Source organism: Schistocerca cancellata, chromosome 9, assembly GCF_023864275.1.
Source record: "Schistocerca cancellata isolate TAMUIC-IGC-003103 chromosome 9, iqSchCanc2.1, whole genome shotgun sequence".
Classification (NCBI taxonomy): domain Eukaryota; kingdom Metazoa; phylum Arthropoda; class Insecta; order Orthoptera; family Acrididae; genus Schistocerca; species Schistocerca cancellata.
The window spans coordinates 91,087,226-91,112,035 of NC_064634.1; the positions used below are offsets into that span (position 1 = coordinate 91,087,226).

The 24,810-nt window shown below is 43.9% G+C and overlaps 1 protein-coding gene and 1 non-coding gene across 2 annotated transcripts in view; one reads left to right on the forward strand and one right to left on the reverse strand.

Annotated features, from left to right (window-relative positions):
• Positions 1-12,408, reverse strand: part of LOC126100960 (protease inhibitors-like) — a 51,043-nt gene extending 38,635 nt beyond the window's left edge. The window contains exon 1 of the mRNA XM_049911622.1: positions 12,279-12,408. Within this exon, the coding sequence (XP_049767579.1) occupies positions 12,279-12,348 (70 nt within the window). The 5' untranslated portion in view covers positions 12,349-12,408. The remainder of the gene's footprint in view (positions 1-12,278) is intronic.
• Positions 9,299-9,373, forward strand: Trnal-caa (transfer RNA leucine (anticodon CAA)). The gene has a single exon. It is a non-coding gene; the product is annotated as a tRNA-Leu (tRNA).
• Positions 12,409-24,810: the final 12,402 nt, after the last annotated feature.

Below are 24,810 nucleotides of genomic sequence, written 5' to 3' on the forward strand. Positions count from 1 at the left end.
CACAATGTCCTCCGTTAGCGAGGATACATGCATCCCCCCTCCGTCGCATGGAATCCCTGATGAGCTGATGCAGCCCTGGAGAATAGCATATTGTATCACAGTCTTCAACAATACGGGCACAAAGAGTCTCTACATTTGGTACCGGGGTTGCGTAGACAAGAGCTTTCAAATGCCCCCATAAATGAACGTCAAGAGGGTTGCGATGAGAAGAGCGTGGAGGCCATGGAATTGGTCCGCCTCTACCAATCCATCGGTCACCGAATCTGTTGTTGAGAAGCGTACGAACACTTAGACTGAAATGTGCAGGAGCTCCATCGTGCATGAACCACATGTTGTGTCGTACTTGTAAAGGCACATGTTCTAGCAGCAAAGGTAGAGTATCCCGTATGAAATCATGATAACGTGCTCCATTGAGCGTAGGTGGAAGAACATGGGGCCCAATCAAGACATCACCAACAATGCCTGCCCAAACGTTCGCAGAAAATCTGTGTTGATGACGTGATTGCACAATTGCGTGCGGATTCTCGTCAGCCCACACATGTTGATTGCGAAAATTTACAATTTGATCACGTTGGAACGAAGCCTCATCTGTAAAGAGAACATTTGCAGTGAAATGAGAATTGACTCATTGTTGGATGAACCATTCGCAGAAGTGTACCCGTGAAGGCCAATCAGCTGCTGATAGTGTCTGCACACGCCGTACGTGGTACGGAAACAACTGGTTCTCCCGTAGCACTCTCCATACAGTGACGTGGTCAACGTTACCTTGTACAAAAGCAATTTCTCTGACGCTGACATTAGAGTTATCGTCAACTGCACGAAGAATTGCCTCGTCCATTGCAGGCGTCCTCGTCGTTCTAGGTCTTCCCCAGTCGCGAGTCATTAGCTGGAATGTTCCGTGCTCCCTAAGATGCCGATCAATTGTTGCGAACGTCTTCCCGTCGGGACACCTTCGTTCTTGAAATCTGTCTCGATACAAACGTACCGCGCCACGGCTATTGCCCCGTGCTAATCCATACATCAAATGGGCATCTGCCAATTCCACATTTGTAAACATTGCACTGACCGCAAAACCACGTTTGTGATGAACACTAACCTGGTGATTCTACGTACTGATGTGCTTGATGTAGGTACTGTAGAGCAATGAGTCGCATGTCAACACAAGAACCGAAGTCAACATTACCTTCCTTCAATTGGGCCAACTGGCGGTGAATCGAGGAAGTACACTACATACTGACGAAACTAAAATGAGCTCTAACATGGGAATTAAGCGTTTCCGGACACGTGTCCACATAACATCTTTTCTTTATGTGTGTGAGGAATGTTTCCTGAAAGTTTGGCCGTACCTTTTTGTAACACCCTGTATATCCTCGGACTAGTAAAACAACTTAGATTATTTAATAAAAGCAATTCTTCCGGTTCACACAGCATACCAGTTAGGTTCCCTTCAGAGTATGCTGGTGCGATAGATCCATACTTAACTTTCATATACAACCGATCGCTCGATGAGAGTTCAAGAGATCCGTACCCAAAGACTAGAAAGTTACACAGGTCAACCAACATTCAAGAAAGGCAATTGGAGTAATTCACTAAATTGCAGGCCCAATTCATTAACCTCGATATGTAGCAGGATTCCGGAACATATAGCCAGTTTCAAAATTACAAATTATTTCGGAGAGAACAATCTGGTGAGACACATCAACACGGATTTAGAAAACATCGTTCTTATGAAACACATCTAATTCTTTACTCACATGAAGTGTTGAGTGCTATTGACAATGGATCTCAAATTGATTGCGTATTCCTGAGGTTGAAAATACCGCTTCAGTTGTAAAGTTCTTTTATTATCACACGGCCGGTTTCGGGCTCTTATGCGCTCATCTTCAGGTGTCGTAATTTGGCGCTGTGTCCCCAAACCCTGCAATGGACATGTAATAGGCGCGGTGTGGTACCTACGTGCGCAGAACTAGGAGGGCTTATTAGAGCGCGAAAACGGTCGTATGACAATAAAAGATCTTTACAACTGAAGCAGTATTTTCAACCTCTGGTATAATGCTCAGATGCGGATGTTCCACCAACAGGGTTGTTTGTGATTGCGTATTTCTGGATTTGCAGTAAGATTTTGACACTGCACGTCAAAAGCCGTACGTAATCAAATTGCGTGCTTATGGAATATCGTCTCAATTATGTGACTGGATTCGTGATTTCCTGTCAGAGAGTTCACAGTTCACAGTAATTGACGCGAAGTCATCGAGTAAAACAGAAGCGAATTCTGGCGTTCCGCAGATAGTATTATAGGACCTATGCTGTTCTTATCTATATAAATGATTTAGGAGACGATTTGAGCAGCCGATTTAGGTTGTTTGCGGATGATGTTGTCGTTTATCGTATAGTAAACTCATCAGAACATTAAAACAAATTGCAAAACGATTTACTAAAGATATCTGTATTGAATGAAAACTGGCAATTGACCCTAAATAATGAAAAGTGTGAGGTCATCCACATGAGTGTTAATAGGAATCTGTTACACGATAAATTAATCAAATCTAAAGGACGCAAATTCATGTAAATATCTAGGAATTACAGTTTCGAAGAACTTAAACTGGAAAGAACGCAAGGAAAATGTTGTGGAGAAGGAGAACCAAAGACTCCGATTTATTGGCAGAACACTTAGTAGAGGCAACAGATGCACCAAAGAGACTGCCTAGACTATGCTCGTCCATACTGTTTTCTAGTATTACGGCGCGGTGTGGGATACTTACCACACAGAATTAACGGAATACATCGAGGGAGTTCAAAGAAGAGCACCACGTCTTGTTTTACCGAGAAATAGAAGAGGACGTGTCAATGACATAACACAGGATTTGGGGCAGACGTCATTAAAACAAAGGCTTTTCTTGTTCCAGCGGCATCTTCTCGCGAAATTCCCGTCGCCAACTTTCTCGTCGATATGCGAAAATATTTTGTTGACGCCGACCTACGTAGAGAGAAACGATCGTTATCATAAAATACTGGTAATTAGAGCTCACACGAAATAGGTGTTAGTTTTTTTTCGCTCGCTGTTCGAGAGTGGAATAATAGAGAATTATTGTGATGGTGGTTCGATCAACCTTCTGCCAAACACTTAAGTGTGATTCGCTGAGTACCCATGTAGATGCAGATGTAGATATTAGGGCGTGTTTTCCAACAGGATAATGCTCACCCACAAACCGCTGTTGTAACCCAACTCGCTGTATAGGGTGTCGATATGTTGTCTTGGCCCACTCTATCACCAGATCTGTCTCCAACCGAGCAAATATGGAACATCATCGGACGACAACCCCAGCGTCATTCATAACCACCATTAACCGCCCTCGTATTGACCGATCAAGTGCAACAAGCGTGGAACTCCATCCCACAAACTGACATCCGGCACCTGTACAACACAAGGACCACACGTTTGCGTGCTAGCATTCAACATTCTGGAGGTTACACCGATTATTCACGTAGCAGCATTTCACATTTGCAATGGCTCATCTCGCGCTTACATTGAACTGTGATCTGGCAATGTTAGTCACATATGTTACCAAGACAGATGTATACCCGGAATTTCATTACTCTACACTAATTATTTAGTGGTGTTTTGATTTTTTTGCGTCGTTGTAACTACACTTACCAGTCGGGGTTTCTAGTACGACATATACCCGACGTATGTATACGTTCAATGGCGGTCCATGTTCTATATTTTAAGTACGTTGTGAATTTTGGAGGAGGAAGCAAATGCTTAAACGTGAGCGGCCTTTCTGGTCATTCTGAGTCGAGCAGTCGCTCTGTATGCACCAGTCTCGAGGTAACGTGTTTGCTGAGCTGACAGTGTAGCTTCAGAAATGAATTTCACGCCTCAAACGGCAGCGCGGTAAATTTAGTATTGGTTCATACTTAGAAATAATCCGGGTCACGTGGGAATATGCCTCTGAGTGTTGGCTGTAGCTTACCAGTTCACGGGTGCTAGACGGTGTGCAACATCGAACTGTTATTTAATCTGCATTTTGGAACTAAGACTGGATAGAGGGCGGGAATCTATTGATGATTTTACGTATTTCACATGCTGATGTCCATTGTGGATTTTATATACGAGGGCTATTCAGAAAGTAAGGAACGATAGGTCGCGAAAATACACTCCTGGAAATTGAAATAAGAACACCGTGAATTCATTGTCCCAGGAAGGGGAAACGTTATTGACACATTCCTGGGGTCAGATACATCACATGATCACACTGACAGAACCACAGGCACATAGACACAGGCAACAGAGCATGCACAATGTCGGCACTAGTACAGTGTATATCCACCTTTCGCAGCAATGCAGGCTGCTATTCTCCCATGGAGACGATCGTAGAGATGCTGGATGTAGTCCTGTAGAACGGCTTGCCATGCCATTTCTACCTGGCGCCTCAGTTGGACCAGCGTTCGTGCTGGACGTGCAGACCGCGTGAGACGACGCTTCATCCAGTCCCAAACATGCTCAATGGGGGACAGATCCGGAGGTCTTGCTGGCCAGGGTAGTTGACTTACACCTTCTAGAGCACGTTGGGTGGCACGGGATACATGCAGACGTGCATTGTCCTGTTGGAAAAGCAAGTTCCCTTGCCGGTCTAGGAATGGTAGAACGATGGGTTCGATGACGGTTTGGATGTACCGTGCACTATTCAGTGTCCCCTCGACGATCACCAGTGGTGTACGGCCAGTGTAGGAGATCGCTCCCCACACCGTGATGCCGGGTGTTGGCCCTGTGTGCCTCGGTCGTATGCAGTCCTGATTGTGGCGCTCACCTGCACGGCGCCAAACACGCATACGACCATCATTGTCACCAAGGCAGAAGCGACTCTCATCGCTGAAGACGACACGTCTCCATTCGTCCCTCCATTCACGCCTGTCGCGACACCACTGGAGGCGGGCTGCACGATGTTGGGGCGTGAGCGGAAGACGGTCTAACGGTGTGCGGGACCGTAGCTCAGCTTCATGGAGACTGTTGCGAATGGTCCTCGCCGATACCCCAGGAGCAACAGTGTCCCTAATTTGCTGGGAAGTGGCGGTGCGGTCCCCTACGGCACTGCGTAGGATCCTACGGTCTTGGCGTGCATCCGTGCGTCGCTGCGGTCCGGTCCCAGGTCGACGGGCACGTGCACCTTCCGCCGACCACTGGCGACAACATCGATGTACTGTGGAGACCTCACGCCCCACGTGTTGAGCAATTCGGCGGTACGTCCACCCGGCCTCCCGCATGCCCACTATACGCCCTCGCTCAAAGTCCGTCAACTGCACATACGGTTCACGTCCACGCTGTCGCGGCATGCTACCAGTGTTAAAGACTGCGATGGAGCTCCGTATGCCACGGCAAACTGGCTGACACTGACGGCGGCGGTGCACAAATGCTGCGCAGCTAGCGCCATTCGACGGCCAACACCGCGGTTCTTGGTGTGTCCGCTGTGCCGTGCGTGTGATCATTGCTTGTACAGCCCTCTCGCAGTGTCCGGAGCAAGTATGGTGGGTCTGACACACCGGTGTCAATGTGTTCTTTTTTCCATTTCCAGGAGTGTATAAACCACAGTGAAAATCAAAACTGTTTTATTTGCAACAGTTAGCTACAACTTCCAGTTACTTATCTCCATAGTCGCCGATCCGACTTAGCCGTTTGTCGTAGCATTGTACCAACTTTCCAATACCCTCGTTATAGAAAGCAGCCACCAGCTCTTTCCGCCAATTCTCTACGCTGGCCTGCAGCTCGTTGTCTGTGCCAAAATGTTCTCTTCTTAGCCAGCGGTTCATGTGGGCAGAGATGAAACTCAGAGGGAGTCAATTACGGGCTGTATTGTGCGTAATCAAACATTTCCAATTGAAAACGATGGAAGAGCATCTTCAATGCCCCTGTGGAATGCGGCTGAGAATTTCTTGAAGAAGAAAGCGCACGACACATATGTAATGTTGACTGCATAGCATCAGGCGAGATTTCTGACCAGGCCCCCGTATTTGGCCGGAGACATTATTGTTCTAGGTATCTTTACCTGCTCCCTGTGTGCTCAGAACTAAAAAGAACCAGGTAATGCGATCGACGTGCATACTAGAGACAGTGCCCAACACACCTGTGCGAAACTTCATCGGATTTTCACTGTGGTTTCCATTTCGCGACCAGTCGTTCCTTACTTTCCGAATAACCCTCGTATTTATGAGCTGGAGAATATTTTGTGTTTAGTTTTATGGTATGGGACTCTATTTCCCATTGACGAGTGACTTACGAATAGTATTTGGGGTATCCACTATCATTCTAATTACATTTCACCTGAGGTGATCTTCAGTTGATTGTTATTATTTTTGTTGCATCTTTGCATGAAATATTGTAGGATCACCATTCCTAACAATTTATACGTTTGATTGACTAAATAAATCAGTTCATTCATCTGAAGCCCTTTGGAGTCTTTTTCATCAGTTATTGAGGATAATATAACTTTTCCCCATTTTTATTACTATTATGGTTTTATTTGAACTTGCTTTTTTCTTAAAATTTTGCACCATATGCATGTTGTTGTGGTCTTCAGTCAGAGACTGGTGTAATGCAGCCCACCATGCTACTCTCTCCTGTGCAAGCTTCTTCATCTCTGAATAACTATTGCATCCTACATATTTCTGTGTATGCTTACTGCATTTATCTCTTGGTTTTCCTCTACGATTTTTAGCCTTTACGCTTCCCTCCAATACTAAATTGGTGATCCCTTAATAACTCAGAATGCGTCCTACCAACCGATCCTTTCTTCTAGTCAAGTTGTGCCACAAATTCCTCTTCTCCCCAATTCTATTCAGTACCTTCTCATTAGTTACGTGATCTACTCATCTAACCTTCCGCATTCTTCTGTAGCACAACTTTTCGAAAGCTACTATTCTCTCCTTGTCTAAACTATTTATCGTCCATGTTTCACTTACACACATGGCTACACTCCATACAAATACTTTTAGAAAGGACTCCCTTGCAAATCTATACTCGATGTTAATAAATTTCTCTTCTTCAGAAATGCTTACCTTGCCGTAGCCAGTCTCTATTTGATATCCTGTCTACTTCGCCCATCATCAGTTATTTTGTAGCCCAAATAGCAAAACTCATCTTATACTTTAAGTGTCTCGTTTCCTACTCTAATTCCTTCAGCATCATCTAACTTAATTCGACTACATTCCATTATTCTCGTTTTGCTTTCGTGGATGTTCACCTTTCCTCCTTTCAAGGCATTGTCTATTCTGTTCAGCTGCTCTCTTTAGTCCTTTGCCATCTTTAACAGAATTACAATGTCACCGGTAAAACTCTTAAGTTTTTATTTCTTCTCCTTGAACTTTGAGACCTATTGCAAATTTGTCTTCGCTTTCCTTTATTGCTCGTTCAGTGTACATAACATTAGTAATAGCGTACAGCACTCTCTCACTTCCTTCACAACCACTGCTTCCATTTCATGTCCCTCGAGTTTTATAACTGTCGTTATATCTACAAGTTGTAGATAGCCTTTCGCCCCAGCGTTTTACTCCTGCTACCCAAAAACAGTGTATTCCAGTCAATATTGTACAAAAATTCTCTAAGTCTACTATAAATTTAGGTTTGTCTTTTCTTAACCTATCTTGTAAGATAACTCTTAGGGTCAGAGTAACATCACGCGTTTCTACTTAGTAACAAATATTCTATTGAAATTAAAAAGCTTTTTAATGAAGAAAATCTTTTGAATACTGTATTTAATCATCTATCTGTTGCGTTATTGCTATCAACACACCAATAATCCATAACCTAAATCAAATTAAGCGAGAGTATGTTCAAATATCAGTTCAAAGTTAAATACCTTTTGAAATATAAGTTGTTGGAAACTAAGACAAATGTCCATTTTTAAGACACATAAATTGTTTGTGACATTAAAGCAACTCATTTCATTTGCAAGTATCACGTGTTTTACGGCAAAACACCTTCTTTATCTAGGTACGAGGTGTAACACAGTCGACGAATTTCTAGTATGGTTTAACTATCCACATGTTATATAAATAATTTTAAGAAATATATCATCTTATACGCCATAAAGTTGCGTACCTGAAGAATTAACAACATATTCAAAATACCTAAATAGATTATAGAGTACTTAAATGTGTAGGACGTGAACTTTCTACAAATGCTACACAAAACCTGTCTTCATGTATAATAACAATAAAAATCTTAGAAAATGGCGGAAACTGGTTACAGTGGTCTCTAGTGCGCATTCCTTCACTTGTTTCCACAGTCAGTCGCTAGACTGAAGTAGTGACCAAATATCAACATGTGTACCTAGGCTAGAGTATCCTCTAGGTAAAAGTTTTTCGCTACTAATAAGCAACCGCTTTGGAGAACCAATGACTTTGCAGTGTCAAGCAGGGGGGAAAAACACGTAATACCACATGGAGGACTGTCAGAGAGGATCCTGTATTCCCCTGCTACAGTAAACGACCGTTTCAGGTAACGACGAGAGAATCGCAGTGGTAACCAATAGGAGAAGAAACTCTCAGACAATGGTGAGATAGGTACATGTACTCTGCAGCCACGAGCTCAACTCCCGTTCGCCACCAGCAATGAAGAGTGAACCTTTGACAGTGGCAACTTTAGTTACACAAGCGTCGACCAAAGAACCCGAGGCAGAAGCTAGCAGGTAATACGTCAAGAACTCTGCACGAAAGCCACGGCAGCTTCGTATCACTTAAAATCTGGAAAGTAGGAAGCACAACGTTCTTGTCGAGTGTCAACAGTTACTGAAGAGACTTGGACCAGACAGGGGTCTTGTGAAACGGCGAAAGTGTTGTCACAAGTGTCAGTTTCGGGTCGGCTGCTTTTCTTGATATATACCAGTGAACACGACATGAAGTGAAACTTCCTGGCAGATTAAAACTGTGTGCCCGACCGAGACTCGAACTTGGGACCTTTGCCTTTCGCGGGCAAGTGCTCTACCAACTGAGCTACCGAAGCACGACTCACGCCCGGTACTCACAGCTTTACTTCTGCCAGTACCTCGTCTCCTACCTTCCAAACTTTACAGAAGCTCTCCTGCGAACCTTGCAGAACTAGCACTCCTGGAAGAAAGGATATTGCGGAGACATGGCTTAGCCACAGCCTGGGGGATGTGTCCAGAATGAGATTTTCACTCTGCAGCGGAGTGTGCGCTGATATGAAACTTCTGCAAGGTTCGCAGGAGAGCTTCTGTAAAGTTTGGAAGGTGGGAGACGAGGTACTGGCAGAAGTAAAGCTGTGAGTACCGGGCGTGAGTCGTGCTTCGGTAGCTCAGTTGGTAGAGCACTTGCCCGCAAAAGGCAAAGGTCCCGAGTTCGAGTCTCGGTCGGGCACACAGTTTTAATCTGCCAGGAAGTTTCGTATCAGCGCACACTCCGCTGCAGAGTGAAAATCTCATTCTGATGACATGAAGTGTCATTGTGAAAAACTTGGAACCTAATATATATGATACAGCTAATAGTGTAATAAATAATATGTTCCAATCAGTTCCATATGTTTGGGGTAGCCAAAGGTAATGCTAGTGGTCGCACTCAGTATTTATGCCTGGGGACAACTTTCATGGCCGATGACCCCCAGTGAGTGGCGCTGTATTACGTATATCGCCACAATAATCAAAACAGCTGAGAGCAGAGAAAAACACTCGACGGTAGCCACCAAACTGTTCTACAGTGACAACACTCGAAGGAGAAATGTTTCAAAAGACTGTTCCACTCGTGGGTTTGCCTGTATGAACAGAGGTCGGCAGGTCTTGAGTCAGTAATGAAACCCACGGAAAGACTGGAGACGTTTGGTGTGTTAAAGACAATCTTACGTTACGCTTGATAATGAAGGTCAGACATGAAAAAATAAAGGCACATTCATAGAATTTGTCAACCTACAAAGGCGTCCGACAATGTAAAATGTTGCAAGACGTTTGACATTCTCAGGAAACTGGGTGTAAATTATAAGGACAGACCGTTGATTTATACACTCAGTTCCCTCCTCTAGAGTTGCGAGGACGACGGTTCAAATCCACGTCCTGGCATCCTGATTATGATTTTCCGTGATTTCCTTAAATCGCTCCAGGAAAATGCCGGGAATGTTCCTTTGAAAGTGCACGGTCGACTTCCTTCACCATCCTTCCCTAATCCGATGGGACCAATGTCCTTGCTGTCTGGTACCCTCCCACAAATCCACAAGCCAACCGACGGAACGGCAATTTACAACATGTACAAGAATTAAAAGTGGACAACGAATGGACACCCGAGAACGAAGTACTCTCGTTAAAATGAGTCTAACACAGAGAAGTTGTCTCTCGCCTCTACTATTCGATCTGGACATCTAAGATGCAGTCATAAAAAATGAAAGAATGGGTACGTGGGATAACTGTAATTGAGAATAAATATCAATGATAGGATTCGCTGAGGACATTGTTAACCTCAGTGAAAATGAGAAAGTATTGCACTACCGATTAAATGGTTGTTGTTGTGGTCTTCAGTCCTGAGACTGGTTTCATGCAGCTCTCCATGCTACTCTATCCTGTGCAAGCTTCTTCATCTCCCAGTACCTACTGCAACCTACATCCTTCTGAATCAGCTTGGTTTATTCATCTCTTGGTCTCCCTCTGCGATTTTTACCCTCCACTCTGCCCTGCAGTACCAAATTGGTGATCCCTTGATGCCTCAGAACATGTCCTACCAATCGATCCCTTCTTCTAGTCAAGTTGTGCCACAAACTTCTCTTCTCCCCAATCCTATTCGACACCACCTCATTAATTATGTGATCTACCCATCTAATCTTCAGCATTCTTCTGTAGCACCACATTTCGAAAGCTTCTATTCTCTTCTTGTCTGAACTATTTACCGTCCATGTTTCACTTCTATATATGCCTACACTCCATAAAAATACTTTCAGAAACGACTTCCTGACACATTTATACTCGATGTTAACAACTTTCTCTCGTTCAGAAACGCTTTCCTTCCCATTGCCAGTCTACATTTTATATCCTATCTACTTTTACCATCATCAGTTATTTGGCTCCCCAAATAGCAAAACTCCTTTACTACTTTAAGTGTCTCATTTCCTAATCTAATACCCTCAGCATCACCCGACTTAATTCGACTACATTCCATTATCCTCGTTTTGCTTTTGTTGATGTTCATCTTATATCCTCCTTTCAAGACACTGTCCATTCCGTTCAACTGCTCTTCCAAGTCCTTTGCTGTCTCTGACAGAATTGCAATGTCATCGCCAAACCTCGAACTTTTTATTTCTTCTCCATGGATTTTAATACCTACTCCGAATTTTTCTTTTGTTTCCTTCACTGCTTGCTCAATATACAGATTGAATAACATCGGGGATAGGCTACAACTCTCTCTCACTCCCTTCCCAACCACTGCTTCCCTTTCAAGCCCCTCAACTCTTATAACTGCTATTTGGTTTCTATTCAAATTGTAAATAGCCTTTCGCTCCCTGTGTTTTACCCCTGCCACCTTCAGAATTTGAGAGTATTCCAGTCAACATTGTCAAAAGCTTAAATGATATAATTAGTTTAATGAGCACATGCTATGGGTTGGTAGTAAGCCGAAAGAAGATCAAAGTAATGAGTAGTAGAAATGAACTTAACGATAAACTCAACATTAAAATTAGGGAACACGAACTAGACTAAGTGAAAGAATTCTGTTACCGTGGGAGCAAATAACACTTGATGGAGGACATAAAATGCAAAGTAGTACAAGGAGATACGACATTTCCGGTCAAGCGAAGTCTACTAGTATTAAATACAGATCTAAATTTGAAAAAGAAATTTCTGAGAATGTACATTAGGAAAACAAAGCATTGTATGGATGTGAACAACGGAGGATGAGAAAACCAGAAAATAGGAGAATCGAAGAGTTTGCTGTTTGATGCTATAGAGGGAGGTCAAAAACTGGATAAAATGACAAGGAATGAATCGTTGAGGAGAGAAATATTTGGAAAATTTTGACAAGAAGAAGGGACAGGTTGATAGGGTCATGTGTTCAGACATCAGGGAATAACATACAAGCTATTAGAGAATGTAGCAGAGGGTTAAAACTGTAGAGTCTCTAATACGTGTAACAAATAATGGAGAATGTTGGGGGTAAGTGTTACACTGAGATGAGGAGAAGTTTGTGGTGGGTTGCGTTGAAGCAATATGAAGCCTGTTGAAATAAAAAAAGAAACAAGGAACTAGAGCGCTGATTGACAGAAAGCTGGCTGCCTGCCAGAAAGACTGTACCTTTCTCATTTTGCGCAGTCGTCCCCACGGCCAGTAAAACCAGGGCTAGTACAACGACGATGAACCTCATGGCTGCCTTGGTGACTGACGGTGAACCACACGGCTGGCTGTGGCTCTTCACCTTATCTGGTGGAGCTGCCCTCCGTACGACTTTTCTGAACTCGGAGGTCGAGGTTACCAAGAGACTCGATAACACCTCTGACGCCAATGAGTGATTCACTGTATAAAACAAAACTGCGGCGTAGTTTCAGTCATTGCAAGTGTTACTGGTATTCGACGTATAGAAAGATCTATTACAGTCACTCTGTAAACTGAACGGAGGGCGGCGCTTCTGAGGTTCCTAACCTGTTTAGTGCCTCGTAAACCTTGAAGATTATTTTGTTCACCTTACATCTTCCAATAATTATTACGCTCTTTGAACAACAGTTAAATGTTTCTACAGGTCAGAGTTAAGTTCACCACTCCATTCATTTTTATTGCCAGCAAATACATTCACGGAGGGGAGGTTCCATAATTATATTGAATTGTACGTCTCTTGCATGGACTGTGCGGCTAGTCCCGGCGGAGGTTCGAGTCCTTCCTCGGGCATGGGTGTGTGTGTTTGTCCTTAGGATAATTTAGGTTAAGTAGCGTGTAAGCTTAGCAGTTAAGTCCCATAAGATTTCACACCCCCTTAACTGATCGACTCTCGAGTTTGTACGTGCTTTCAGTCAGTGCAACATAGTAACTGCGCTCTTTGAATGCTAGCTGCCAACTCACTGACGTAGAGAGTTGAGTACTGAGTTTCGGACAACGACTGACTGACTCTGTACGAACCTTTGTAAAGACAAGTGTAGGACGGAAATCACAAAATGTTTAAGTACAAAACTAATACGTTTTAGATATTCACATAAAAGACAAAAAAAATAAATATGCACGAAAACATTAGGTGATGAGGTAAATTTGTTTATTCATAAGCTGTGTATTCTTAAATTGGCACAAATAATGAATTTATTTTATGGTACGGAGATTTTGGAGTGCGCTTGGCTCTGCAAACTACCGACAAGGATTTTCCGGAAAATTAAACTTCCTAATTTGAATTTATCGCCTAGTAACATTTTGTTTTAGTAGCTGTATACAAATTGGAGCTACACAGTTAGGCCACTGGATTATTGAAACTATTACATTTCAAGATTATGATCTTAAATAATACGAGAATTTTGATTAAGAAGAACTTCTGAAATACCAAGTTTTGGAAAAAACAAAATGTTTGTTGGAAAGAGGAAAATGAGATCTTTGAAATAAAGTTTGGTAGTCCTAAATGAAACAATTATTACCAAGGTGGAGTTTTGATGTCCTGGTAGTTTACATGACTTTTAAATCGTGAATATTTCTTTAAAGGAATGTCTCTTCAAAACTATCTATACTGTTATGACAAATAGTCTAAGCTATATATTGAATAATAAAGTTCTGGAAAATTCTGCTTGAATCAGCAGTTAGCAATGGTCTCCAATGATGAAAACTTCTTGGAAGATTAAAACTGTGCCAGGCTCTAACTCGGTACTGGCTGAAGCAGAGCTGTGGGGAGGTGGTGTTAGTCGTGCTTGGATAGCTCAGATGGTAGCGCACTTGCCGGCGAAAGGCAAAGGACCCGAGTTCGAGTCTCAGTCCCGCATACAGTTTTAATATGCCAGGAAGTTACATATCAGCACACTCTCCGCTGCAGAGTGAAAATCTCGTTCTGGTATCCAATGATGGTACGTGCTTTATGTGTAGAATGGAGAATACAAAGCAAAACAGAAGAATTTTACAGACCTGGATTACAGCAAGTGCAGGTCTTCACCCTTGTTATGGGGGAACTGGAGTTTCTCAAAAGAGCGCCACTATTTCCATACAGGAACACCAAACATCAGTCTCCCACCTAGCACTACAGTGCAGATGCAGTGTTTTATGTATATGCTGTATGTACGGTTCCCTTATGTTAATTATGTTCGATATTAACATCCGTATTCCACATAGTCTTAACGTGTTTCGTGAGAAATAAACACATTATAAGCGTGGTTGCACACTGTGCACTTTTTAAAATCTCCTTGATCCATCGTATGAGGTCAATTCAAATGAAACCTGGTCAGTGCGTCTACCTTTTGCTTTACACGCCAGGTGGCATCATGTAACTGCTGGTTTGGTGGCGCCATCTATTGATAGAGACATTGACGCTTGCGCATCGTTTGATCTCGCAGAACTCCAGTGTCGTTTCACGCCGAAGAGAAGGTGGTCACATAAGTTATCGTCCACTGCCGAACATGCAGGCGAGTAGGCAGGAACAACGAGGAGTGATTCGATTTTTGGCGGCGCAGGGAGTTGGAGGCAATGAAATGCATCGTCGGATGAAGGCTGTGTATGGTGAGTGCAGTCTGAATCTTTGAGTGGCGCGAGTCACTAGAAGACGATGCTCGCCACTTGAAGACGGTATTGCAGCAGTTTCGGCGAGAAACGCAGGAACGTCCACCGTCCAGTCCCGACCTTTCAACGTGTGACTTTCACGTGTTTGGACCTCTAAGACAAGCTATTCGCGTACATCGATTCGCAACGTACGACCAAGTGTGTGACTGGGTCCAGACCTGGATCAGACAGCAGCTTCTTCAAGGATGGAATCGACCAGCTAGTGTCGCAATGGGATAGATGTGCCAACAGTTTTGGCGACTGTTTTTGAGTATGTTTACTTTTTGAGTATGTTTACTGTGTATAGCTACATTCTTGAGTCAGTAAAATCTTTACCGTTGCCTTACACTAGTGACCGGGTTTCTTTTGAATGCCTCTTGTAGATACGGAACAGCGACCGGTCAGATATTTACTACAGATAAACGACCGAACAGCCGTATATTCCTAGAAGTTCTTGTTTTATCTACAGGAACAGTTTCTGCATCTCATTAATGCCATCTTCAGGACCCTGGATTCGACGACGAATGTGTAACTGGAATCAACAATACCTGGATTCCGTGAATTTTTTGTGAACTGTGCAATTCGAAGACTTGACAACGTGTTGCATGGAAAAAATATACGGCTTTCTGATGATTTTTTCTTTTGCCAAAGCCTATGTAAAAGGCGCGCTGCACAAAGAACGATCTCACACTGTGGTACAGCCTACATGTAGACACTCCAAGTGACATAGTGTGCAGACGGACAATAGGAATGAAATTCTATCTAGATTCCTGTACCATGTTTAAGGAAGCATTCTCGCATTTCGTTCTGATTCTACGATACACAGCAGTCTGGCACCTCAACCAGCATTCCTCAAAATAAAGTGGACGCAAAAGCAACAATATCGCTATTCTTTATATTCTTTTTGTTTGAACACGTATGACGTCACATCCCCCAACATCTTTTAAGTCACGGGTCAAAGCTGACGTACGAACCGAATTTTATTAATAATATCAAATAACTTAAGTAGCACATGATATCTAACTTCTGCACACCATCAGTGCAGTAATGTGGTAAATGTAAGTAAGTGATGTAAAATGATCTACTACAGTAGCCTATGAATTATCATATGCACCTCAATGCGTTCTATAATTTCACGTTTTCTGGTAAGTTTATTACTTCTCAAATGAAAAGATTTTCTTTTCATCTAATCTCACACCCACTTAGAATCAGCGGAAGAAACATCAGCATATCATTTACCTTGTAAGTACATGTCATGCTTTCTTTTTTAAGACAATTTCCACATCCTTTGAACCTATGGAACAAAAATTATATCAAAATTAATTTAAATAGAATAAAAACCATGGAAGATAATTAATTTTAATTCTTACAAACATAAATTACAAGGAACTGACTGCTAGGAACGTCTGCGAAGTGTCAAGAGTGGGGAAAGAGTAAAGCTTCAATACCCCAAAAGTATGTATTTTGCGGTCGCTATACAGATACAAAAACACTTGAAAAAATTATATCGGCAAGGATAGGTGCACCAAACAAGACTCTGCACTGACAACTACAAAAACACAACACACATAATCACAGAACACGATTTTAAATGCTGCCAGTTTCGGTTGTACAGATAAAATTTTCAGAAAACAGAAAGCGTATGGTTCTTAAGATCGTCAATTACGGCTGAAACTGGTCACTATTAAAAGCTTGTCCTCTAAGTGTTTAGAAGAAATAAAATAAACTCCATAACCTATGTTAATAGCCTTATTTAACTCACACTACGTTGTAAGACATACAGAATTTCAAAATGTGCGTTAGTCTGAGAATACGGAACTTCACTTTAATCAAATCAAGCGAACCACTCATAGTGAATAGTACAGAGCAGTATTCTGAAACTTGTTGCAAACTAAAAAGAAATGGTTCAAAAGGCTCTAAGCACTATGGGACTTAACATCTGTGGTCATCAGTCCCCTAGAACTTAGAACTACTTAAACCTAACTGGCCTAAGGACATCACACACATCCATGCCCGAGGCAGGATTCGAACCTGCGACCGTGGCGGCCACGCGGTTCCAGACTGAAGCGCCTAGAACCGTACGGCCACATCGGCCGGCTAAAAAGAAATGACTCTAAACTCTGTGGCATGCACATACAACTATGAGACTACAGGTAGCAAAATGTATTAGACATTCACATCCGGAGAACTCGCAAAAGCAAGGTAAAAGAGACAAAATGTTCGGCACAGATGCATACAAGACGCATAGCCAAGTGCATTAAATATGAGCTGCTCAGAAGATCGACTGTGCAACTGCCTGAGCTTAACACATTCTTCAGAGGGCACTGGTCAGCAACAGACTAAAGCTGAGAAGCGACTCCTCTGTCTCCATAAAACTTCTCCCCAGAACCCACAATTTCCAAGCTGCACTTAGAGGAGAGACTGCATGCTGCTACCAATCTGAATAACGAATATGCTCCCCTTTATACGTAAAAATTGGGCGAAACAACAGGCATTCGTTTTTATATTTCAAGAGCCAATTGCAGTACTTAGTTCACCCAGCCGAGTGGTAGATCTCAGCGCATCAGCCGCTTGTCAGAGCACTGTGAGTTGACTTAGCTTCTCAAAAGAAGTGACCTACTTCAAATTTCGTCAGTGGTCTTTAGCATTAACTCCTATATTGCGTTCACGTTTCTTTATTTATCAGCTACACTTCCGTGCTCTATTAACTGTATAGTGCGTAGAACCGCTGTTTGCTTCGCGCCAGGCAACTGTTTTTGTGTTTCAAGGACCAGCTGTGGTAGTCAGATCCTTCAGTGGAATGATAGCTTTCCTAGCAGCTGCAGTAGCGCACTGTAATTTGACACAGCTTTACATTTCGTCAGTGTTCTTTAGGTTCATCTCCTATATTTTGGGTATACCTAAGTATTTATCAGGCCGCCTTTGGTATGGACAGGAGCTGTGATTGCTGTGTTCAGAAGTGAGTCAGGTTACTGGACTGTCCGTAGTTTTCGGAGGGAAGCAACGTAATTTTTTAACGCCAGGGAAATGCCGGGACGCGGCTTCTTCTTCAGCGAGCAGATAGGCAGGCCAGTCTCACTCTTGTGTACCCTGGCGTTCGGAAGCATCCATGCTTGTATCGAGCTGATTATCAACAGAAACTGTCCACAATAACCATTTCAGGAAACACTGAACTAACTGGTCGTGTGGCTAGGGCCTCCCGTCGGGTAGACCGTTCGCCGGGGCAAGTCTTTCGATTTGACGCCACTTCGGCGACTTGCGCGTCGGTGGGAATGAAATGATGACGACTAGGACAACACAACACCCAGTCCCTGAGCGGAGAAAATCTCCGACCCAACCGGGAATCGAACCCGGGCCCATAGGGTTGACATTCTGTCGCGCTGGCCACTGAGCTACCGGGGGCGGACATTTCAGGAAACAAGATCAATTTCTGCGAAAACTGGCAACCACGTAGAAGGCGACACCATGAAAAGCATTCTGCCGACTTTGCAGGACTGTCGAGAGTTACACGCCAGCTATGTTCCAGCGGGGACTCGAATACTTGCCACTCCAGAAAAATTGTACCGAGCTCACAGAACTAATTATTGTAATCGTGACAGGGCTGATACAAAACTGCAAACCAACGTGTGACACTCACATCATAGAAATTAGGAAAATACTTTTGCTTAGCAAGAATTATGATACAAATTACAGATTATCTGAACAGCGAACGTAAAATATGATGTATAGCACGAATGGAAGTAATTCAAAAGCAATGTTGAATACGCCTTAGACCAGTACGTGCTGAGCAAGGTGGTTACCTGTGGGAAACACCCATTGTGGTTTAATAGCCTTGTTAGAAGATTTCTACGAAAGCAACGAGAGGTACATAACAGATGTGAGTGTAGTCAAAGTCTAGTTGCCAGACAGTAGCGTGCCATGAATTCAGAAGTAAAGCTTTGGCAATCGAGCTAGCTTAAAACGCTAAGAAGCGTTACGCAAAGTCAGTAAGCACATCAGAGTCACATATACAGTAGGTCAGTGACCATACTAACACCGAAAGGAAAGATGACAGAGTGAAGATCAAAATATTGAATTCGGTTTCCCGAAACTGTTTCTCCATGGAAGACACTAATACGCTTCCTCATTTCAATAACAGCATTAACGCCAAAATGTCGGTTATTGATATAAATGAGGTAGAAATGGAGAGTCAAACAAAATATTTCACTAACGGAAAGTATTCAGTACCAGATCAGATACCTGTGAGGTTGTAAAAAGATAATGTGAATGAATTTGCTCCTCTTCTAGCAGTGGTTTTTTATATGTCGCTGGTACAACGAACGGTACGTAGTGACTGGAGAACGCGCAAGCTATTCCAGCTTTCATAAAGGACCTTACGACAGATGCACATAATTATACTTCTTCATCACTGACGTCAGTCTACCCGCCAGGGTAGCTGAGAGCGCTAACGCGCTGCTTCCTGGACTCGGGTAGGCGCGCCGGCCGCATATCGAATCCGCCCGGCGGATTAACGACGAGGGCCGATGTGCCGGCCAGCCTGGATGTGGTTTTTAGCCGGTTTTCTACATCCCGCTGGGTGAATACCGGGCTGGTCACCATGTTCCACCTCAGTTACACGGCTCGCAGACATATGCACACATTCGCACTATTCCATGAATTACACTCGACGCAGACAGTTGGGGTTCACTAAAACCGTCCTGGGGGGGCGGGGTATGGAGTGGCGGCGGGAAGGGCATCCGGCCACCCCTTAAACATTAACATGCCAAATCCGAATAATGATGGCTGACCCTGCGTAACTGTGGGACAAGGTTGAAGCGATAGATAGATCACTGATGTCAATCTGGTCTACAATTGCGGAACATTTTGATTCTCATGTGTTATGACGTCTGGGACAACGAAAATATCGAGATTTTGCCAAAACGCAACTCGCTTTGATGTCCATGAGGTGCAGAACACCGTGGAAATAGGCGTCTTAGGTCAGTTTCTTAAATCAGGGGAAGAATGTAATACTATGCGTCCCGGCGGAGGTTCGAGTCCTCCCTCGGGCATGGGTATCCTTAGGATAATTTAGGTGAAGTAGTGTGTAAGCTTAGGGACTGATGACCTTAGCAGACAAGTCCCATAAGATTTCACACACATTTTTGAATACTATCCCACTTTGTCGTTGGCTGAAAAAAATACGAGATTTCTGACTGGATTCAGGGCTTCCTTGCCGATACATCTCAAAACGCCGCTCTTAATGGAACAAAATTGACAGATGTAAAAGTATGATGAAGTCTTCTCGGGTTATCGACAGAGTCAAGACGTCGTTCTGCGACAACATTTCGGCAAGTTTCCTACTCGTTATCTTAGGACGAAGACTTCACGTGAAGGTGACGAGGATGAAACTTGACAAAACGTTGCTGCAGAACGACGCCGGGACTCGGCCGATAACCCGAGCAGAATTCATCCGAAAAATTTGCCGAGGAAGCCTGCATTCCCGTATAGACGTAAAAGTAATTTCAGGATTACCCCAAGGAGTGGTGATAGGACTGTAGAGGCCAGGGTTGTGACTCTTCCTGTTGTTGTTTTCAGTGGTGCAGCTTGGAATTGGTTGATGCCCGCTGGACATCCCGAAAGCGCTAATGAAACATGAGTAACCCAGTAAACATTTGTTGCTGAAAGATACATAGTTGTCTTGATTCTAAGGCCGCCTGCAACGTGAGGGCAGGAATGGCGTGTGCGCTGCCAGAAAAACGCCGCCTCCGACTCTCGGTGTACAGTCTCACCCTGCGACAGTGACGGAACGGTGACGTCAGCGCCATCGAAGTCACAGGGCTGGTGGCCGTTTCGGTGCAAGCATCGTCACGCGCTCTGGCCATAGCTGCTAACTGCTCCAGAAAACAGGTGATCGGGGCACGCCCGATCTACCTTGGACTGCGGGGTCGAGAAATGCCACCAGCTCAACACAGAATGCATGTAGTTGTGTCGGGTCATAGTGTGGCCAGCCGACTAGAGTACGGCCGGCAACATCTATGACAGCTCAAGGAAAGGAAGGGGGCCAGCTGCAGCAGCATGCCTCCATGATGAAGGATGATGGTCTGCTCCACTGGTTGGCCATGTAATAGCACCCACATTTCCCCCATCAGTCTTGGCTCGGCTGGCAGCGCTGCAGCTCACAGTGGCTATGTCCCTGAGGTGGCACTGACTGATTCATCAATGGTTGTAGGCAGCTAGCCAAATAGGGGACGGACCATCAGAGATCCAACTTCAGGGCTGGATTACTGCAAACTGAGTAGATCCTCCTCATGAAATGGAGCAATAATTATAAGCGATTGACGCATGTACTTTGTTACTGAGGTGGCAAATACATCAAAAGACATCAATTGGCCTGCTTTTCTCGTCCAGTCAGCTCCTCTCTCCACCATAATTGCCTCTGATATGTGTCTTAACTTCGTCTATCATGGGTGGTTGCACAGTCAGCATTCTGAATGCTTTTTCTTGCGTCTGACTTACACCTTCTTACTTCCCTCCGCATGGTCACCACAGCGATAGCAACCCTGTCCCTCTATGACGTCGTTCTAATGCTATGACATGTTGGGATCGCTCTTGTGGCGTGTAGCAATTAAATGTGTCTGGTAGGTGTATTACATGCAACATCACGGACCATTCCGTGTTGGCATTCTGTTTGACTGTTGCATACTGCCCGTCTTTATTCGCATCTTGCATTACCGGGAGAAGACTTCACAGTTACTGTTTATGATATAATGGAATGATCTTCGGGATAGTGTCATAAGCTGCGTGAGGTCATTTGAAGACAGTTAAATTGTCTCTAGGAAGACTGTAGTGGATTGTAAAAAGACCTGTTGTGGAACCATGATTTGTACTGCGACTGGCAGGTGACAATGGACGTAACTAAAGTTAACATACTGCACATAAACAGGCGAAGAAATCCACTATTGTTGATTTTGTGTTAGCAGAAAGGCCAACACCGTGATACGAGTGGAGGCTGAAATGCACGCGTTTAAAAAAAAAATGGTTCAAATGGCTCTGAGAACTATGGGACTTAACATCTGTGGTCATCAGTCCCCTAGAACTTCGAACTACTTAAACCTAAGGACATCACACACATCCATGCCCGAGGCAGGATTCGAACCTGCGACCGTAGCGGTCGCGCGGTTCCGGACTGAGCGCCTAGAAGCACGCGTTTTAGCTCACGCAGGCTGGCGTGGGGAGGGAAGAACCATACCGACGTGAGGTCTGGAACCTGACAAGGTATGAGAATTCAGAAAGCGGACGTAATTAGTTTGATACATAAGTTTAATCCATTAATGATTAACGTCGCTCTGGACGGTTCATGATTCACAATATTATCTGTTCAGAATACATTCTTGAAGATACTAATTATAGTAACTATATATGGCGCCTTGCTAGGTCGTAGCAAATGACGTAGCTGAAGGCTATGCAAAACTGTCGTCTCTGCAAATGAGAGCGTATGTAGACAGTGAACCATCGCTAGCAAAGTCGGCTGTACAACTGGGGCGAGTGCTAGGAAGTGTCTCTAGACCTGCCGTGTGGCGGCGCTCGGTCTGCAATCACTGATAGTGGAGACACGCGGGTCCGACGTACACTAACGGACCGCGGACGATTTAAAGGCTACAACCTAGCAAGTGTGGTGTCTGGCGGTGACACCACAGTTGAACTATGCTATTGGCGACAATTACTGGAAACAGTAAGTACCGTAATATACCCAGGACTAACGATCTGAAGCGACCTTAAGTTGGAAGACTGCACAAAGTTGACTCTGGGAAATGCAGATGCCAGGCTGAAGTTCACTGGTAAAGAAAATTTTATTTGTCGAAGAAAGAGATGGTTTACAAGACACAACCTAGTCTTGAGTATTTGAGTATTGATCATGAGTATGGGATCCTTAAGAGATTCGATTAATAGATGAGACAGGTAAGATCCGAAGAAGAACGACATGTTTCCTCGCAAGTCATCTAGTGGATGTGAAGGCTTCAAGCGAATGCTCGACGAACTCAGGCAACAGACGTTACAGGAGACAAGTTGTACATCATGAAGAGATTTACAATTAAAATTTCGGGACTGTGGTTCTAGGAAGAACCGGGAAACGTATTAATCTTTCCCACACTTCTCACAAAATGTCCACAACAAGAGGTAACAGAGAAATTCGAGATAATAAGAGTTTACATAAAAATTGTTCTTCTCACGTGGCACTCACGAATGGAACAGGGAAGGGGGATGATGGAAAATACCAGAAGTACCCTCCGCCACACACCGTCAAAGGCCTTTGTGGAGCGTGGATTTAGATGTAGTTGTATAAGTCGCTGTGGTATTCATTTCGCAAAGTGGTTTGACGAGGTTCTACGCGGCTCTCTACCCTGTGTAATGCTCTTTATTTCGTTATAAGTACTGCCACATACATCCATTTGTACCTCTTTACCGCAACCATACTCTGACCCATCTCTATAGTTCTTACCCTATTCAAATTCCTCGACACCTCATGTTGTGTCTTACGAAATGATTTCTTCTTTTAGTCGTATCGTGTCTTGAACTTTGTTCTCCACATGTCAGCTTAGTATCTCCTCATTAGTTATTCGATCTGTCTGCCTAATTTTAATATTCTTCAATGGTACAATACTTGAAGCCCTTGTGTTCTCTTCCTGCTTGGAACTGCTTATCATCCACTTTTCACTTCTGCACAAGCTTACACTCAAACAAACTCTAATTTATTTACTCATGTAAGAAGCATTACCAAGTTTCATATAGTATCTAAGAGACGCATAGATGAAACATATACGAGGTGACAGTTATTGAACTATATGAAATAAAATCGTTATGACTTATGAACGGATTGCGTTAGGACGTTCATACCGCACGGTTGGCAGCGGGGCATGATGGGAATAAGTATATGCATTCGCACGCGCATTGTTGTCGGCAATTTGCAAGTGATAATGTCACGGTACAGTTGCCTGAGCGTGTAGCCCTTGTAAAGGCCTACTATGAGAACAATAACAGCCCACCTACGGCGCAAATGAAGTATCCGACCGAGTTCAGGCTGAAGACAATCGGTCCAAGTGTTCTGACGAACAAGAATAGGATTCGCAAGTTTGAGTGAACGGGTAGGGTTAGTGATGACAGTGTTGGCAATGTCAGTCGTCCAAAAAGGGTGAAAACGCCTGTAAACATCGAGAAGACACGCACTGTGTTTCAAACTAGCCCGAGGAGATCAATCAGATGAGCTGTACGACAGTTGGGAATCATCCAGGAGACACTTCCTGTGCAAAATTCAAACCCATCAGCCATTAAGCTCCAGGGCTATGGAACAGCAGTTGTGTTTCACTAACACTAGTGTCCACAGAACTGACGAACAGTACTTTAGTGTGAATATGGTTTGATTTAGCGACGAAGCTCACTTCCATTTGGATAGGTTAGTCGATAAGCAAAATTGAAGCATTCGGGGGCTGAGAATCAGCATTTCGCAATCGAGAAGTCTCTTCACCCTCAACAGGTGACTGTGTGGTGTACAATGTCCAGTCAAGGAAAAATCGGTGCGATATTCCTTGACGGCAAGGTAATTACCGAACGGTACGTGAAGGTTCTGGAATATAATTTCATAGCCATTAACCAAAGTGAACCGGATTTCGCCAAGATGCGGTTCAAGGAAGACGGAGCTCGACCCCGCCGATGCAAGAGAGTGTTTGATGTCCTGGAGGAGCACTTTCGGGACCACATTCTGGCTTGGGGGTGCCCAGATGCTACTGGCATGGGCCTCGCTCAGCTGCCATATTCTTCGGATATGAACATATGCGACTCCTTTTTGAGAGCCTTTAAAAAGTGTACATAAATAACGACAAAACCATTGCTGAGGTGGAACCAGCCATTCAGGAGGACATCGACAGCATCGATGTTCCGACATTTCAGCGGGTCATGCAGAATTTCGCTATTTGTCTGCGCCACATCATCGCCGATGACGGCAGGCATTTCGAACATTTCATAACCTAAATTCGAATATCTGTAGTGACGTTTTCATGTTGAATACAGTGTGTGCACGCCGTAGTTCCTAAGTAGCCTACATTTTTTTCATACAGTTCTATAAATGTCTCCCTGT